We start from the raw sequence: 18,815 nt of genomic DNA, 5'->3' as shown, positions 1-18,815 counted from the left end.
CTCGAAAAACAAGTGCGGTCGGCGCAGGCTGCAGACAACTAGACAAGAGTCGTGCGTTGTAGTTGTTGTTACTCGTCGATGTTGACTTGTGGTGTCGTGCTTCTGGCTTACGTTAAATAGACTGAAGAATTGTGTGCATTTTTTTTTGTTACCGTTGATTGCATCTCAAGCCTCAAAAAGTAACTAGTTATTATAACTTTAATAGATTATAGATTTTTTTGTAAAAAAATATATCAAGAAATCGGTTTTCTTATAATTACTGATGCTGTTGTTCGTTATTAATTTTAATATTTTTAAAAACATTGCAATTTCCAAACGTTCCTTTACAGTAGTTATTTGTTGTCAATGGATAGAGCGATGGAGCAGTCTGTCAGCGAACTGACCAACTTGCTCCGAAAATGGGAAGAAGAAATGCCGACCCCCAACTACAACCCCATACCGACTTTAATCAAGTAACTAAATTCGTCATAACTTTTTCAATTTATATCTTAAGTCAATAACTATAAGATATAGTTTATTAGTTTGGAGCTTAATTTTAATGTTGATGTTGTATGATAATATAATAGATTGATGTTATACTGAAATACGAGTATAAGTTTTTTATGAATTACTCAAACATATGAATTTTCAATCTTTTTAATTTTAACATAATAATGCAATCAATATTATTATTTTAAATTATTTCAGGTTATGTGAATTATTTGAAGCTGAATCTAAAAATTATCTTAAAAAAGATCCAGATCCTTTTGATGATCGCCATCCATCTCGAATAGATCCTACTTGTGTATTGGGCCAGATGTATAAGATTTTGTTCCGCAAAGATGCTTTAATGAATAAGGTAGGTTTTCAAATTGATGCATTTTTGTATTACTATAAATGTATATAATATTTATTTCATTTTTGTGTATAAATATGTTTAGTTAGTAATGGATTATTTAAAAGAACATCATTGGCCAAGACGAACTAAAGATAATCACGATTTAAATGTTGCTGCTTGTAGACTTATAATGAACCTTATACCTGGTTTAGAAACAACTGTTGTTTTTGAAAGTGTAAGTAAATTTTAAACTTATGAGATAGTATAAGGAAACATAAAAAATAATATTGTTTTTAGCCTGCAAATGATCAACTTATTCAAAGGCTATTCACTTGGGCTGAAAATCCTAGTGAACCATTGCAAACTTATGCAACGGGATTGTTGGCATCTTGTATGGAGTTGACAGATATAGCTGCTAATTTCAAGTATATTTTATTATATTTCTAGTATTTATTTTAATAAAATACTCTGGCCACTGAGAGAGCGCTTCTCGGCGGCGACTAAAATTTGTCTGTTCTTGCGCATTCCTACTACTAAAACCTGCCAAAACTCTAGCCCCCGCTAACACGCAATAACATAATAGTGTGGGAGAAATGTTGGTATGGATCCACAGAGCTCGTTGATGTTAATGTGTCAAAGGTTAGCGCTCTCTCAGTAGCCGGAGTATAGGTCTATGTAAAAATAATATATTACTAAAATATAATTTTAAATTGTGTAGAGAAGATAATAATAGACTTGTCCCAATTATATTGAATCGTCTACAATCATACTATACTCAGTTTTGTGAAGAAAATGAAATCAATCAAAGCACACAGCCATGTAAAGACCTAAGTATTGAGCAGACCAATGATGATACAGAAGCTCCATCTCCAAAAAGAAAAAGTAATTTAAATAAATAAATATTTTAATTTATATTTGACAAATTTTATTCATTATTTTTTATATTAAGATAGTACTATAAATATATGCATCATTTAAATTTATAATTAATTTAAAACTATCATCATAATATTTTTTGAGTAACTACACAACATAACTTTAAAATAGATCATTAAAATACAAAAAAAAAATGACTTCTTTATAACTGTTTAGTGCGGCATAAACCAACAAGTACTCTTAATTCAAATGAAGTTGATAGCATTGTTGAAGATTCTAACAAGAACATTAATATTCGTTTTGAGGACTCACTTAGTAAATCAAGTATATTTACTGCCAGTGTTTATTCCACATTCCGTATAAAAAAGATTTTGTTCCAATCTCTGTTCTTTTTAAAGTAAAATAGAAATTTGTTCTTTGTAATTTCCTTAAAAAAAAAAGCAGATGCTAAAAAAATTAGTGATGGGTCGAACTTTGATTTTTTAAATCGAACCGAACTTGAACCGAACTTTAAATTATTTTTTCGAACTCGAACCGAACCTTCATATTTTCTACCGAACCGAACCGAAACGAACCTAGAATCATTTTAAGTCGAACTCAATATTTTTTATCATTATTATTATAAATGATACATAAGGTGCCTGTTACAGTTTATAACTTTCTATCGCCAATAGTCTAATTATTTCTAAAAAATGATTATCAATTTTTATTTTTTTTAAATAAATTTTAAAGAATTGTACAAATATTTGGTCTCTGAACTATCGTGGTCAGTAAGTCAGGTTCGACAAATATTTTCAAGTTTGATTTTCGAACAGTAAAAGATGTTTGATAGTTCGGTTCGAATTTTTTTCGTGCCGAGTTCGAATTTCGAATCGAACCGAACATCAAGGGTTCGGTTCGGTTCGGTTCGAGATTCGAACAGTTCGACCCATCACTAAAAAAAATGCAAAATCCTATTATTGTTATTAATTTATAGTTTTACATAAATACTTGATAAAATCACATGCTTCAAAATTTGAAACTTGTTGTGTTCAAATTTATTTATTCCTATCATTCATTATCTTTAACTAAATTAAAAACTAATACCTTTTATTTACCTGCTGTTTGCACTTAACGGATAATTATATTTAAATTTCCAACTGGAAATTATTCATTACAATGTTAGTAGTAAAAAAAAAACACTGAATAAATAGAAAATGTTAAGAGGACGTCATTCCCGCACATTTGGTTTCTGTCTTACACAGGTACGACAGACAAAAGTGAGTAGAACTCACTCAATTTTGGTTCCAGAGTGAATATACTTATAATAATATTAAAAGATGACAATATTTTGGATTGAGTTTTATCCATTATTTCCAATATAACATTCATTACAATCGTTTAGAATTAGCAAAATTTTGAAATAACTAACTTCAAAATTTTAATTTTTTGAAAAAACTCAAAATATTGCCAACTTTTAATTTTATAACAGGTATATTTACTTTAGAACCAAAATTGAGGGAGTTCTATTAAGACTGAATAACCACATTTTTTTATGCTGTATGTGTGTAAGATGAAGACAATACATATGGGTGAGATGTTCTCTTAATTATTTTTTGCAGATAAAATGATTTGTTACCATTTTTAATTCTTTTTTTGTAAAAATGAATTTGTTTAATACATTCTATTAAAGGAACTCTTTCCATGAATTTGTTCCTTCTAAACACTGCAGTTAGTTTTTGTTTTATTTGATCATCATTATTCAATTTAATAATATTTTAAATTTTAGAAGAAAATGGCATTTGTGGTGATAGTAATTCTTCTTCTACTGAGTCAAGTGCAAGCAACTGGATACAAATCTACCCACCAACTTTGACTACAAAATTAGTTTACTGTCTTAAATATTTAGTTCCAACTGGAGAATATCAAGAGGTATGCGTTTTACATTTGTACATTATGCATGATAAAATTAAAAAAAAACTTGATTTCAGTTTTTAAGCCATGCCTATGAGAAAAATGCTCTCAACTTGGTTATGAAAATAATCAACTCTTCAGAAAAGCAAAATGGTTATTTAACTTTTGAAGCATTAAAATACCTGGCTGCTCTTCTATGCCATAAAAAATTTGCCACAGAATTTATCGGTTCGCAAGGATTACAAGTATGTTTATTATAGTTTATGTAAATTCATTGGCACCAAACTTAATTTTTTTAGGAATTTAGAAAGAACCTTTTCACTGAAACAATTAAAAAAATATATTATTATGATATTATATCACATGTTATTGTTCTAATTAACTTATAATTCAATTTTAATGTAGGTACTGTAGCTTAAAATTTATCTAAATATTTAAAAAATAATATTATGTATGGAAAATATTAAAACAATAATATACCTCATGATTATTCCAGTTTCTACAGTTTTTATTATACTTTTACGTTATCATTTGAACTTAAATGTTTTTAAGATTAATTTTATATATACAGGGCCTGGCATAAAACCCCCCTTATTTAGAAATAGCGCTATGAGAGTTGTGGTGGTGGTACAACAGTGGATAGGGTATCGATGGATAGTGGTATACAAGCCATTTTTAGTAAATGTAATCGCAAGGAACAAAAAACAAAATGAATTAAAAACCAACAAAAAATTATGAAAATAAAGTGATTTTAAAAAGAATTTCTAAATTTAAATTTTTTAACTTGATCATCCTGTGATTACGTTCTTTGGGGATATTTAAAGGCACAGTATACAATCATCGCCCCGCATTCCTACAAGCACTTAAGGAGCCAATCACCAGGCATTGGCATCCATTACACCAGCAATGATACGAAGAGTTATGGAAAACTATCTAAAGGTTTCGTGAATGTGTTAACAATGGAGGACACCACTTAACCGATATAATGTTTAAAATAAATAATTAAAAATGGCATAATTTTTATTAATAAAAAATAATAGAATTTTTTCTATTTCTTTGTTTGTTTATTTGTAACTACCTCTTAAAATATGGAAAAAAAATTTGTATTTATTAATTTATTATTTTATTTTTATCTTAATAATTGCTGTATGAACTACTTATGGGAAATTTTATATTTATTTCTCAAGCTTTTGGTTAAATTAAAAACATTTTTATCGACATTAATAAAAAAAATTAGAATTAAACCTAAGAACTTACATAATCCCAAAACACAAAAAAAAAAACATTTAAAAATCCAATACTGTATTGAAATCTAATTTTAATTTAATATATTATTAAAATGTACCAAGTATTACTGATGTATTCTATATTGATCCTTAGTAGCAAAGTATCAAAGTTTGTTTTTTATACTTAGAAAACTAATTATTTAAAATTATATTGTTGTTTTGGGACCACAAATTCTTACACACTCGCTAATAATTACCTATTAGTTATTCTGTTTATGAAATACACTTCATGCTGTGACAATAATAATATACATTCTACGAATAATTAAAAATATAAAAATAAAGATGAAAGTAAGAGTTTTTAATGTTTGCAACCCTCTAATAAGCTTAGAGCTTATGAAGGAGGGTTTGATTGAGAGTTCACAGTAATACTACATTATACTGTATTAATATCAAAGGTTATACACTACAATATTATTTAAATGTGTATTTAGATACAGTTATAGTATGCTTTAATTTAATTTGTCATTAAATAGTTGATTTTTATTCATTTTTTAAAAATGTTAATGTTTTATTTTTATTTTTAGAAATTACTTCTTATACCAAAACCTAGTATTCCATCTACTGGTGTTTCGATTTGCTTTTATTATTTGTCATACTGTGAAGAAGCAATGGAAAGGATTTGCCTTTTACCTGAACATGTTCTAGTTGATCTTGTAAAGTATGTCAAAATAGTATTATTATTTTTAATAATAAATTGTGTTTAACATTTTTTTTATAACCACATAAGGTATGCACTATGGATGTTAGAGTGTTCTCATGATTCTAGTAGATGTCATGCAACTATGTTCTTCAGTTATAGTTTTCATTTTAGAGTTATTCAAGAAATATTTGATAACCATGATGGGTTACGTAAGCTCCTTAATGTGGTATGATTCATTTACTTGTTTCAAATTAAATTATACTTATAAAATATACTCCTAATAATATTTTTTACAGGTTAGTACATTGCCTATTCTTTCATCTGGAGATTCAGCATTTAATTCATTATCTGAAGATGCTGAATGTTCTGCACGACAAATTATTCGTCATGTTTGTGCTGGATTAAAGCATTATTTTGAAGCCCATTTACATATAAAAGCTCAGCAAATACGTAGAGCAAAAATGAGAGATTCTGGTCTATTAATTTCATCAACAATGATTCATGATTTTTTTACAGTGCCTGGTTATAAAGTATAATATTATAAAAAAATTGAGTTGACAATATCTATATTATATGTTTTTTTAGTCTACAAAAAAATCTCGTGCTGAGGTCCAAGAAGAAATAGAACTATTATCAAATGCTGTGTCTCTCAAAAGCCATTGGACACCAGTTGATCAATTACTTAAATTGGGTGGTTTAAGTTTATTATTACAAATAATCAGTATGGCCCATGAATGGAATTTTTCCGGAAGGCATGAGTAGATACAATTATTTTTTTATTTAAATATGCATTTTACATCTATTAAATTTCTTTACAGGTGTGAAATGATTAAAAATGCACTAGAAGTATTAAACATATGTGCTGTATTACCTAAAGTTCAATTGGCATTATGTGAAATACCATCACCTAAAATTCCAGTTGATAATCAAAATGATATATCGATAATACAGGAAAATGAACCACAAGCAGAAAATGACAATGTTGGATTAAATATTATTATAAAATCAGCAGAGGGAGATCTTTTAGATGCTGATATTCAAAAGGCAGCTCTTTCTGTCATTATAACTTGTGTTTGTGCTCCAATACATAGGGTATATATTTTTATATTGCTCTGAATTTCAATTTAATTTAGCATTATATACTAAACAATAAATATTATACTTAGGAAGGTGGAAGTATAGCATACTATTCATCTTATGGATCGGCTAAAAAACGTACACCCAAGACTTGTGATGATGCTGTGATTGAAAAAATTTGGGATTGTATTAGAAATAATAATGGAATTATGGTAAGTTAACTTTCATTATACCTACATAATTTGTTGAGAAGTTTGAATATGATGTGATTATTCAATAGTAACTTTTTTGATGTAACAGCAATCATAGCATAATGATAATGAATAGAAAAATCTATTTTCTTTATATATATATATACAGTAGAATCTGATTAATGGGAACTACATAATAAGCAGTTCTGAACAAATGTGTTTGTTACATTATACATCACTTTATTAAACAGATAGATGTGTTCCAATTTAGCAGATTTTACTGTATTATATATAATTAAAAATAGCATTTTCCTTGTAATAATTAAACTAAGGTAATGTATTTAAGTAATAATTTATAATTTTATTTCAGTACTTTGTTTCAATTATTTAATATTATAATTATATATAAGTATCAACATCATAGACAACTTATTATTTTTTAACCTTAGGTTTTACTTACTTTAATGACTATAAAAACACCAATAACTGATGTTGATGCTATACGAGGATTAGCAAGTCGTGCATTGGCTGGATTGGCTCGCAGTGAATCAGTTCGCCAAATTATCAGCAAATTACCTTTATTTAACAGTGGCCAATTACAAAGTATGTAAATAATTATTTTTGATTCAAATCCATCTTTTAACAATGTTTATTTTAAGAAAATAACATGACATGAAAACATACATTTTATAAATAATTTGGTCGTTAAATATATATATATAATTTACATAATGTTATAGATTTAATGAAAAATCCTGTATTGCAAGAAAAGCGTCAAGAGCATGTAACATTTCAAAAATATGCTTTAGAGTTAATGGAATTGGTTTCAGGGAAAAAAAAAAATAACGGAGCTGAAATAGAAGCATCATTGGCAAATATAAATAGAGTATGTTTTTTATTTGTAAACATTCAAAAAAATTTATTAGTTTTCTTATAAATTGATAATAAGTTAAACTTAAATTTCACTAACTTTTCGAACTTGATGATTTTCTTAATCTGTTCAAATTTCATCCTAATAATAAATAATATATAATGCAAAGTATATAATACCATGACAATAGATGTTTTGTGTTATATGTCACAAAACTAAAGAATTTTTTAGTTAAGTATTAGAAAGAACATTAATTAATATATTAGACCCAGTTTCATAACTTTTTCTGATATCTGCAAAGCTTAAGCTATTTTTCAACAACACTGATTTTTGCATATTTTAGTTGATCATATATATAACAAACCAATTCCAAATTTAAATATATGCAGTTATATCAAAAATCCGTCAGATTGTCATTTGTTGTCTTCTTCTTACAAGTGCGTAATGTAGAAAATTTACACTCTTTGATTTATGATTTATTAATTTTATTATTAGAAGAAATTGGCCTATTATAAAGCTTTAAAAAGACTTCACAACCAGCATGTATAGTCTCTATCTTGCAATTGAGTAAAGCAAAATTAGTTTAGGAGTTCAAATTCTGTGCTGTTAGTTTTAATTTTAGAGTGAATTGACCTGTTATCATCAAACTAAGATCATTCTATTGTGTTATCTAATTGGTGTTTTACAATATTTTAATTTTGTTAACATTTTAAAATTATATTTTACTTGTCACTTGCTTATCGTTTGTAAGATAGACAAAACATTTGGATATGATTTTCTCTTAAAATTACAACATTTTCTGAATTTTGTTGAAGATGTTTTTTTTTTAATTTTAATTTTTTAATAGTGATAAATGTATAAAGTATTATTAAATTACTTTTAAGAAAACAGGAAATAGTGTTATCTTTAAGTTTAAAAATTTGACATATGTGCTTGTTTGTTAGACTGACAAAACATTAAAAAAAAGACAATGTTATAATACTTACAATTAATCAACTTATACTCAAACATACAATTTATATGTGGTTTCGTTAATGTTTTGTAAATACTAAATATATGCAGTACATTTATAACTTATGAGTTTTTGATTAGACGTGCTCTAATAGCAATACATAATATATAATGATATTTAATATTTTAAGTATATAGTATAGTTTTTATCAGTCTTAGTAAGCTTAGTTCTTTCTAAATAATCCTAATTGTCTCTGTTTGGCATCACTGAGTGATAAATATATATATAGTTATCAATTTCGGTTATTTTCTATTAACCTAAATGTATTTTATTTGTAGGCAAACATTGTTGCACAAACTAAAATTCATTTCAATGAACAACAATTGCTTCTTTTAATGCATCAACATTTAGTAGCAAAAGGCTTGTCCACAACAGCAGAATCATTAGTACAAGAGGCAAACCTTAATATAGCTGAGAAAAAGTCTACACCATTTACATATATTTCCCATTGCCGTGTAAGTATTATGTTTAATAAATTGTAATATTGCAGTGTTATCTTCATCTTACAAACGCTCATCTATAAATTTGCAATCAGCATATTTCATTTTATATTATTAGTTTAAGTATTACAATTAATTGACTATCAAATCCAAAGAAATCTGTGTTCTCTTATTGGTTTTTATATTTAAATTTTAAATTAAGTTATAACTTTTTAAATATGTAAAATATTAAAATTTAAAATTCTCATGACTTGTTTTTAAAAATAAAATAACATGAATATCCAAATAATTTTATAATTGTTCTATTTAATGCAATATTAATACTAATAATTCATAATTAATTCTGCTGAATGCAATTTTTCTATGTTGTATGTTTGTAAAGTAAAGACAAATAACAATATATACAGGCATCACATTCTCTTTATAAATTATTTTAAGTATGATTTTTAGTTTTTTTTTGGTTAATTGCATGTATACTAATAATGATTTTTGTACTTAAGAATCGGTCAATTGGAGGAGGAATATCTCCAATAAGTTCTAGACACTCTGTTCAGAACCAAAAATCTGAATTAGCTAATACATCAAATGGTCCTTTAGGTGCTGGATTTAGTGCCAGAGGAATAAATTCAACTCCAATACGTTTGAATGTAAACAGGTATTTTATATATATTTATTATTTAGCACATTAATCATATTTAAATATCTTTAACAAATCTATTAATCATATTTTATTTATCTAGACGATCAGAAATTCGTCCAAAACCAGAGCTAGAACAAGAACTTGAGTCACCTATGTCTAAATCAGTTCATAAAAAAATTGACCAAGAAATAACATCGCTTGCTGATAATAATACTAACTCAAAGGTTAGTTTAGAATCTATTGTTACAGAATACTTAACCAATCAACATGCTTCATGTAAACATCCTATGGTTACATGTCCTCAATTCAACTTATTTGTGTAAGTATTTAAATATTTCATTATCAAACAAATATATACTATACAAATATATATTTTCATGTAGTCCACATAAATGTCCTGATCCTAAACCAAGGAGTTCGATGTGTACAAATTTTGCTATGCGATTTTCTAAAAACATACATTCTAGAAAACTAAACCAAAGACTTATACACAGTCGTTTTTGTCCAACCCGTATGTTCCACATGGATGATGAAGAAGCATATTTCACATGTTGCGAGTTTTTAGTAAGTCTATTATAAAAATATATAATTAATATATATATATATTATTATAATAAGAATGTTCATATTTTAGAACCAAAATCGTGTTGCTATTGGAACATACAATGGTGAAATAAAAATATTCAATTTATTTACTTCTCAAGAAGAACTATCATTTTCTGCCCACGATTCATATATTATAGATTTACAATGTAGTAATGATGAAAGGCTGTTGTTATCTTCTGCTTCTTGGCGAGCGCCTTTAACGTCTATTTGGTCTATAACTGAAGATGCCATGCATCTTAAGTATGTATACTTAAACTTATTTTTAAAAATCATCTCATGTTCTAAAGTACATTTTTCTTGTTTAGATATTCTTTGGACCATGAAGAATTCTGCACTTTTAGCAATTATGACCAAACTAAATTACTTGGAACTAAAGCTGAAATAGCAACAGTAATTACTGAATCTTAGCTAACCATTATAATTATCTTGATAAACTGTTTAATCATAATAATTTTTTTCCAGATATATGATTTGGAAACTAGTAAAAGAATATTAACATTGGTCCCGAAACATTCAAATCAGTATAGTAGAAATCGAGCAGCATTTGATGCTACTAATGAATTAGTGTTATCTGATGGTGTATTATGGGATGCCATTGCTGGAAAGGAAATCCATAAGTTTGATAAATTAAATCAATGTGTGAGTGGAATTTTCCATCCAAATGGACTTGAGGTAAACACTTTTTTTTTAATTAAATTATGTTTACTTTATTATCTGAAAACAATTTTTTTTACCTATAACTTTATAGATTATATCAAATACAGAAGTCTGGGATATGCGCACATTCCAGTTATTGCGCACAGTGTCAAGTCTTGATCAATGTAATGTGACATTTTCCAAATCTGGTGAAGGAATGTATTTATATGTTATTGATCAAGAAATTGAAAATGATTCATCTTACCAAACTTCATTCAAAACTTTAGATCCTAATGATTACTCAAACATAGGTAAATATAATGAAGATAATGTTAAATTTATAATTTTTAAATTTAATTATTTTATATGTTTAGCTACTGTTGATGTTAAAAAATTCATATATCATATGGCATGCAATAGTTCTGATACTCAAATAGCTATTGTTGAAAATCAAGGAATGTTTGAGAATATTGATGAATCGATTGTACGAATCTATGATGTTGGTAGATCTAGAAACGAAGATGAAACGGTAAGTTTTTGTTTATGATTTTTTGATAAATTAAAATTCATTGTGTTTGTAATTTTAGGTGGAAGAAGAAGATGATGAAGAAGTTGATTCTGAAGGTTCTGGATCAGAAGATGAAAACATGTCTTGTATGTATTACAGTACCTTGTTATTTTGTTTTATATTATAAATATCTAATAGACGGTAGTTTAAAATACAAGTTGTGTTCATTTTTGTTAATTAATTTAGTGTTTCCATCATTATTGGAAGATATGATAGCTGGAGGAATGTCTGGCACTGGGATGAATGATAACTTTTCAAGTGGTAGCAGTAGCAATAGTAATAGCAGCTTCGAAAGTGTTGGTGATAGTTCTCGTTCGTTTACTCCGTTATCTGATACAAGTAATGACGCAAGTTATGATGCTGGTGGAAATTCAGATCCAGAAAACATAGGTGCTTGATTATTATTAAATGTAATATATTTTTATTGTTTTTTTTTTTTAAAAAAAAAAGTGATATATGTAATAAGAAATAATAAAAAATTACTTCTGAAATACATAAAATTTACTATTACCAAATTGTTGTATCCCTGTGCAGTTTTGTATTTCTGTGATTGATAACAAAGTTTTCTATCTTATGTAATATTGTACCATTATATTTGTATGCATGATAATATGATAAAATAGTTTTAAAAAGTACTTTTTGAAGATTTTCTGAAAGCTTTTTGGAAGTAATATTTTTGTTCTTGATAAAATAGTTTTTGTACATAAATGTCAATTATACAGTAATATATCATAATATCTAGTCTTAATACAAATTATTTTATTCAATTTTGATTTTATAATTATTTATATTTTTAATCTGGTCTAATATTCCAAACATTGCTTTATTTTATTAAAATGGAAACTACCATCCATTACATTAATATAAACTATTAATTATGTGTTATATGTATTGTGTGCCTTATTTATATTTTATTTAAAAATAAGAATGGTCTGTGTATTAGAACCTTACATTTGAGTGGCTTTTTAAGCCTACCAGGTCTAACAATTGTGTTTGATTATTAAGCTTAAACCAAATCATTTTACTGAAATATAGGCCTAAGTAGTGCAATTTGATTTTGTTTTATGCAAATTATGTATGTGGCATGATCGTAATATGGTTCATATCTAAGCGTTTTAATTCCCTATTTTTTGTAATAAGAAGTTTAAATGACTAACCTCAATATTGAATTTCTAAGACATGGAACAAAATAATAATTTATGAAATAGTTAACATGTATAATACATATATAAATACTTATAAAATAATGAGATCTTAACTTTTTAAAGAAATAAAATGAAAAACAGTATCAAGTTGTTTATTTAACTAAGAACAAAATTAACTTCTGAGTTGACCGATATATATTTCTAATCTTGTTTTTTATCTTCTTTAATTTCTATAAAATAGGTTAAAGTTAAATAAAACTATTAAGTATTGACTCAGACAATGATATCTTTTAAGTTATGACTATTGACTAAGGCTTGTAAGTTCATGAATTTTCATACAAATCTGAATGAAATATTAAATTATTAGTGACATAGAAATTGATTTCAATTGGATAGGACTCACAATGTGAAATTCAAAATACAAAATCAATTTTGTTTTTTTAAAGACTAAAATTATCATCAACATAAATATAATATAATATGTAATGTAATATTAAAAAGTTGTGTTAATGATTTATAAGCAAGTCTATCACACTCAGTTTATTTATTTTATATAGATTTTATAATAATATAGTCTTTGTTAATAATAATATAATGTTATAAACGTAATTAAGAAAATGGTTTGTTTAATATTATATATTATTTTAAAATGCATTATATTGAAAAACAAATTAGTGGTGAGGTCGAATGGTGGTGTGGGCGGCGAAGCCCCCCGTGGGTCTATGGTTACAAAATATTCGTATCTCCTCCCCAGTCCCCTAAAACATTTATACATAATTACGCCACTGGACAGTGGTGAAGACATTGCCATTTTTATTACAAAACAACAAACTAAAACATTAAATGTAAAATAATTTATTAACCCCCCCCCCACCACCTGAAAAATCGTATACACACCACTGACTTTGGTGGAGTACAACTGAAGTTGTTCTTGCACAGTTTTCGAATAACAAATTATTGTGAAATTAGTATAAAAGTCCAAAAGTTTAAACTGAATTATGGCGCTATTGGCGCACGTGATGACACTTGAATTGATAATGGTCTCTACCTAGGACGATAATAGCGGCGGCACAACAGCCACAACATAATAATCTAAGCTTACAATGGAACAACAACAAGTAACAACCAGTCAGGGGGGACAACACGTTTTGGCGGTTAAAAACGATGAATTCGTTGTGTTTGTGTTGCCGCTCCCGCGGCCTGTCGACATCGTCTACGACGTCATTGCTCCGTTGCGCCCCGCCGCTTTCGCGCCATCGTATCCATCCGTCGAACACGTCTCGCCGTTTTCCCGGTCCACTACAGTACAACGTCAACGACATTGCAGCGGAGTTTATTTTCAGGACCCGATCAAACATGGCCATCAACGAATACTGTAACCGGCCGTACACGGTGTTTGTTGAGGGAAACGTGGGTAGTGGGAAGACTACGTTTTTGGAACAATTCGCTGACTGCCCGAACGTGTACCTCGTCAAGGAACCTGTGCACAAGTGGCAGGACGTACAAGGACACAACTTTTTGGTGAGCACGTTGTCGTTGTCGTAGCGGCGTTCGGGGATCTAGCAGCCGCACACTTCCGATACTCGCCAGTGTCTACCTGTAAAGTGTATTGTAGTTTTCGTTTTTCCAGGGCCTGATGTACAAAGACCCAAAGCGGTGGAGCTTCGCATTCCAATCCATTGTGCAGAGGACCATGTTAGAACTGCACCAGGCTAGGCCCGAACGCCCTGGTCAAAACATCAAGATAATGGAACGGTCCATATATAGCGCCCGGTAATTACTGGTGTAGAGATGTTCTATCATATTATTTTCCCGCCTATACTGTCGTTGTTATAAAATAATATCGTATTGTTGTTATTGTCGTAGATAGACCACCATCAAGGGTAATACCCGTTATGCGTATAAATATAATAGCAAAAGAATAACAAGTATATTAAGATGTAGTAGTAGCGTAGTAATGTAGTATAGATGAGTAGGTACTTGTTTTTTCTTAAATCAATATTTTAGGCTTGATTTTTTTTCAGTAGGTATTTTGAGTTTGTGCTAATACTGGATTACACTCTACAGATGTGTTTTAGAAAATATTAAATTAATATTTCTGTGGTAATTACAATTTTCCTATGTAACTACGTATCTAATTTAGCCGATAGACTTAAATATAATATTCATGTGTAATGTTCATAGTGGGAGGTATGGCGGTTTTTTTTGTTTTTGAATGATTTGATAGCCAACCAGATTCCTAACCTTAAAGAATAATTAACTAATTTATTATTATTATTATTATTAATAGCTGCCATTATTATTATGATTTGCTTATTTCAATGAAAATCTTCATGAATATTCTAATATTCAAATTATTATTATTATTTTAAATAAAATATTAAAGTAATAGGTACTTGTGGATTTTTAATTAACATATTATTTATATTGATAGAAATGAAACCTGGGACCAGTGGCGTAGTCAGTATTTTTTTTAGGGGGGATGAGCGGTATACGGCATAACAATTTGCCTATAAAATAACCCCGGAAATTTAGTCCTCGAAAAAATAACCCTATATGCGATTTTGTAAGATTTTAAATAATAATAATTGTCTAATATTCAAAACTAAAATGTATATTCTAATAAATGTGTGTATATGAATATTTTATAAAATATTTTAATTATTAAGTGAATTATGAGCATTTTCAAATATTTAATATTTTTCATACTTATAACTCACCTAAAAATTAAAATATCGTAAAAATCAGATTATAACAGATTATGCTCTTACCTATAAGTTAAATAAAAGCACACTAGATATATTGCGGGCGCAACGTCCTCTTAAGATATGGTATATCTTAATATCTATAAGTCATCTATATTTATATTTGTATTGTTAAAATATGGACTTTCTAATCTGCCAATGTGTTACTTCTCGCCTAGTTACTAATAATATAATAAAATAATAAAATAACCAATAATATATAAATAAAAAAAAATGTAAATAATTTTAAGCAAATAGTCAATTTTTTCAATTACCGTCAATAATATATAAATAAAAAAAAACATAAATAATTTTAAACAAATTGTCAATATTTTCAATTTCAATAATATAATAATAAAAAAAATGTAAATAATTATATAAATTATATATTAATACCTATAACCTATTAATACCTATTTTATAATCTTTTTCTCAAAATGAAATAAATTTTTTTTTAAATGTGTACTTGTATTTGATTGGTATTTAACCGTTCACATAATGTTTTTAATCTTTTTTGAATATTTGGTTTTGGACTCTCCTATATTTTGCAAAGCAAGTTTTGCACGATCTGCCAACATTTCATTTTTTATTTTTGTAATTAAAGTCCAAATCAAGAGGTGTTTTCCTCCAACCAAATGGCAAAATCAATTGTTCCATGATTCACAAACATAGGTTCGGTGGTTGTTATTAAGAGTTGTTTGGTGAACATTCCATGTTTCAGGAAGAAACATTGCTGGAAAACGGTTAAATGTAGAGTGTTTTGCTTATTTATTCGACGTATCATTCTACTCATGTAAGTTTCTTCAAAATATTGAAATAAGTACTCGGCACCATGAGGAATAACTGATTTTAAATAGTCAACACCTTGTAACCTCACAGATTGATAAAATAGCATTAAACATTATTTCATAAATGCATTGACTTTTTTTTTCAAGTATACAGAAAATATATCTAGTGTGCTTTTATTTTTGATATTAGAGTGAATTTACCTATTATCAAACTTAGGTAAGAGCATAATCTGTTATAATCTGATTTTTAAGGTATTTTAATTTTTAGGTGAGTTATAAGTATGAAAAATATTAAATATTTGAAAATGCTCATAATTCACTTAATAATTAAAATATTTTATAAAAAATATTCATATACACACATTTATTAGAATATACATTTTAGTTTTGAATATTAGACAATTATTATTATTTAAAATCTTACAAAATTGCATATGGGGTTATTTTTTCGCGGTACCCGGCATAACAATACATTTTACCACGACCAAATTATTGTATTCCTATATTATAAACATTATATTTTTGATACAAATATGTTTGTGTGTGTGTGGGGGGGAGACACAAACCCACTTGCTATGCCACTGATAATGACATACAACTAAAGGAGTTTGAATAATGATTTACTAATTTTATACTTAGCCCAAGGTAAAAAATATGCTAGATCTGGCCCTGTTAATAGATGTTTAATGTTACTTAATCAACATAAGTAAAACATGAAATTGTTTAGCTTTTTATTAATTGATGATTGTATATTAAACTAAAATTATAAAATAGTAAACATTTTTGTGTCATTACTTATTATTTCTTGATAATTAACTATAATTATAATTATTAGATATTGTCAAATTTAAATTTTAGTTCAACAATGTTTAACATTTCCAAATAAATTTAAATTTATTTACATTAGTTTTAACAAAATAATAATGTATGGGTTATTTAATTTTTATGTTTAATTAACGATAAATATTTTTACGCTTACTTAATATTTAAAATAAAACCAATGACAAATAGTTTTAACAGTACTCACTGTAGTCATTTGTAGATTTTTAAAAAAGAAGTGGACAGTTTTAAAAGAATTATGAACTATCTAATATAATTTGTTTTATTAAAACAATTTATAAAGTTTTTTGAAATATTATAGTATGCATTATAATCACATTTTCTAATATTATCATCATAAGTTTTGAAATAAATTGCTAAAAGGTATATTAAATTTATATTCCTTTATATAAACTAATGAATACAATCTAAAATTTGATTAACAAAATAAAATATTTTGAATTTCAGAAATATATTTGTTGAAAACTTATATAAAGACAACCTTATGGCGGCTCCTGAATATTCTGTGCTAGATGCATGGTATAAGTGGCTAATAGGAAATGTTGAAATTGAATCTGACCTCATAAGTATGGCATAATATCAAATTTTTTTTTTTTAAATATTAATATTTTATTTATTTTTTAGTTTATTTGAGGACTGATCCTGAAGTAGCTTACCAAAGAATTAAAACTAGGAATAGGTTTGAAGAAAAAGATGTTTCATTTGAATACATAGAACATTTACACAATTTGCATGATAAATGGTTAAATGTTCATAATACTGATGTACCAAAGAATATACCTGTAAGTAAAAAGTACTATAATATTTTATCTATTTATATATTATATCTTTATTGTTCTTGTTTATATATTAATAAAATTAAGTTAAGAATTAGAAAACTAAATATTTAAAGAACTTAATTCTAGTTGATTGTAATAACATTAAATTTCAACGAAATGTATTCTTTTGTTTGTTTTAGGTAGTGATTGTTGATGCTAATCAAAGTATGGATTCAGTTAGGAAACAATTTAAAGGTATTAGAGACCTAATAACTAAAAATGCTTCAGCACTTATAGAGTCAAAAACAAGTCCTACAATTTCTGAAATTGGTAAAAATATAAAAGACATTCAACACATCTCATCTAATTGTAAATTAATACCAGACTCGACCATCGTTCCAGCTCAAAGAGTCTAATTTAAACATTCTTTTTTTTGTCGACTTAAGATACAAGACCTATATATTTTTTACTTTATATTTGCATAATATTGAATTTAAGGACATGGGTTTCACGAGGTTTCCTACATATTTTTTAATTATATATAATATAATGCATATTGCAATATAATTATCTATAAATAAAATCTATAATTTTGTACTTGTAAAAAATTATTATATATTATAACATGATTTTTTTTTTTTTTTTTTTACTATTATAAAATTTAATTTTTCTAACTATTTTACTAGTAAATGTTACTTATTGCTCACTTTAAATATATTTTATTGACTGCACGCTTTTTCAAATTGTATAGAAGCATAAGAATTAGTTTCTGGCAATACTAGAATAAAGTGAATATTACTTTCTTTTTTTATATATATTATATATTTTACTTTTACATTATGTAAAAAATGCAATTTTCTTTATAGATATCAATTGGTTATTAGTGTTATTACCAATCTAAAACTTGTCATAGAAATTGCTGTGATAAATAAAATAAATATTTTTGATTATTATTTTATGGATTTTATGTTCATTAACCTAACC

The 18,815-nt window shown here is 26.9% G+C and overlaps 2 protein-coding genes across 7 annotated transcripts; both read left to right on the top strand.

Moving 5' to 3' along the window:
- Nucleotides 1–14: 14 nt before the first annotated feature.
- LOC132917218 (protein mahjong) lies at nucleotides 15–12,323 on the top strand. Of its 4 annotated transcripts, none has more exons than XM_060977846.1 (28): nucleotides 15–179; nucleotides 330–452; nucleotides 688–838; nucleotides 921–1,052; nucleotides 1,115–1,242; nucleotides 1,536–1,699; nucleotides 1,910–2,008; nucleotides 3,462–3,604; nucleotides 3,664–3,831; nucleotides 5,400–5,533; nucleotides 5,603–5,741; nucleotides 5,812–6,045; nucleotides 6,101–6,267; nucleotides 6,334–6,607; nucleotides 6,682–6,804; nucleotides 7,233–7,386; nucleotides 7,524–7,669; nucleotides 8,945–9,121; nucleotides 9,607–9,761; nucleotides 9,847–10,065; nucleotides 10,130–10,310; nucleotides 10,381–10,592; nucleotides 10,658–10,742; nucleotides 10,815–11,024; nucleotides 11,101–11,299; nucleotides 11,363–11,517; nucleotides 11,576–11,642; nucleotides 11,743–12,323. In XM_060977846.1, the coding sequence occupies exons 2-28, from the start codon at nucleotides 346–348 to the stop codon at nucleotides 11,952–11,954; spliced, it is 4,335 nt and encodes a 1,444-aa protein (XP_060833829.1). In that variant the 5' UTR covers nucleotides 15–179; nucleotides 330–345; the 3' UTR covers nucleotides 11,955–12,323. The 4 variants fall into 4 exon arrangements, with proteins under 4 accessions (XP_060833829.1, XP_060833828.1, XP_060833831.1 ...); XM_060977845.1 differs by having other exon boundaries at nucleotides 6,101–6,273; XM_060977848.1 differs by lacking the exon at nucleotides 1,910–2,008 and having other exon boundaries at nucleotides 16–179.
- A 1,437-nt stretch (nucleotides 12,324–13,760) lies between these two features.
- On the top strand, nucleotides 13,761–18,784 carry LOC132931586 (deoxynucleoside kinase-like). 3 transcript variants are annotated; one of them, XM_060997452.1, is made up of 5 exons: nucleotides 13,761–14,222; nucleotides 14,317–14,474; nucleotides 17,521–17,639; nucleotides 17,698–17,855; nucleotides 18,032–18,784. In XM_060997452.1, exons 1-5 carry the CDS (start codon nucleotides 13,866–13,868, stop codon nucleotides 18,245–18,247), a joined length of 1,008 nt encoding a protein of 335 aa, XP_060853435.1. In that variant the 5' UTR covers nucleotides 13,761–13,865; the 3' UTR covers nucleotides 18,248–18,784. The 3 variants fall into 3 exon arrangements, with proteins under 3 accessions (XP_060853435.1, XP_060853434.1, XP_060853436.1); XM_060997451.1 differs by having other exon boundaries at nucleotides 13,762–14,222; nucleotides 17,698–17,859; nucleotides 18,036–18,784; XM_060997453.1 differs by having other exon boundaries at nucleotides 13,767–14,222; nucleotides 14,332–14,474; nucleotides 17,698–17,859; nucleotides 18,036–18,784.
- The last annotated feature ends 31 nt before the right edge of the window (nucleotides 18,785–18,815 follow it).

The sequence above is a fragment of the Rhopalosiphum padi genome, chromosome 1 (assembly GCF_020882245.1).
Source record: "Rhopalosiphum padi isolate XX-2018 chromosome 1, ASM2088224v1, whole genome shotgun sequence".
Lineage (NCBI taxonomy): Eukaryota > Metazoa > Arthropoda > Insecta > Hemiptera > Aphididae > Rhopalosiphum > Rhopalosiphum padi.
Note: the sequence above shows the minus strand (reverse complement) of the source record. Positions and strands in the feature narration are given on the sequence as shown.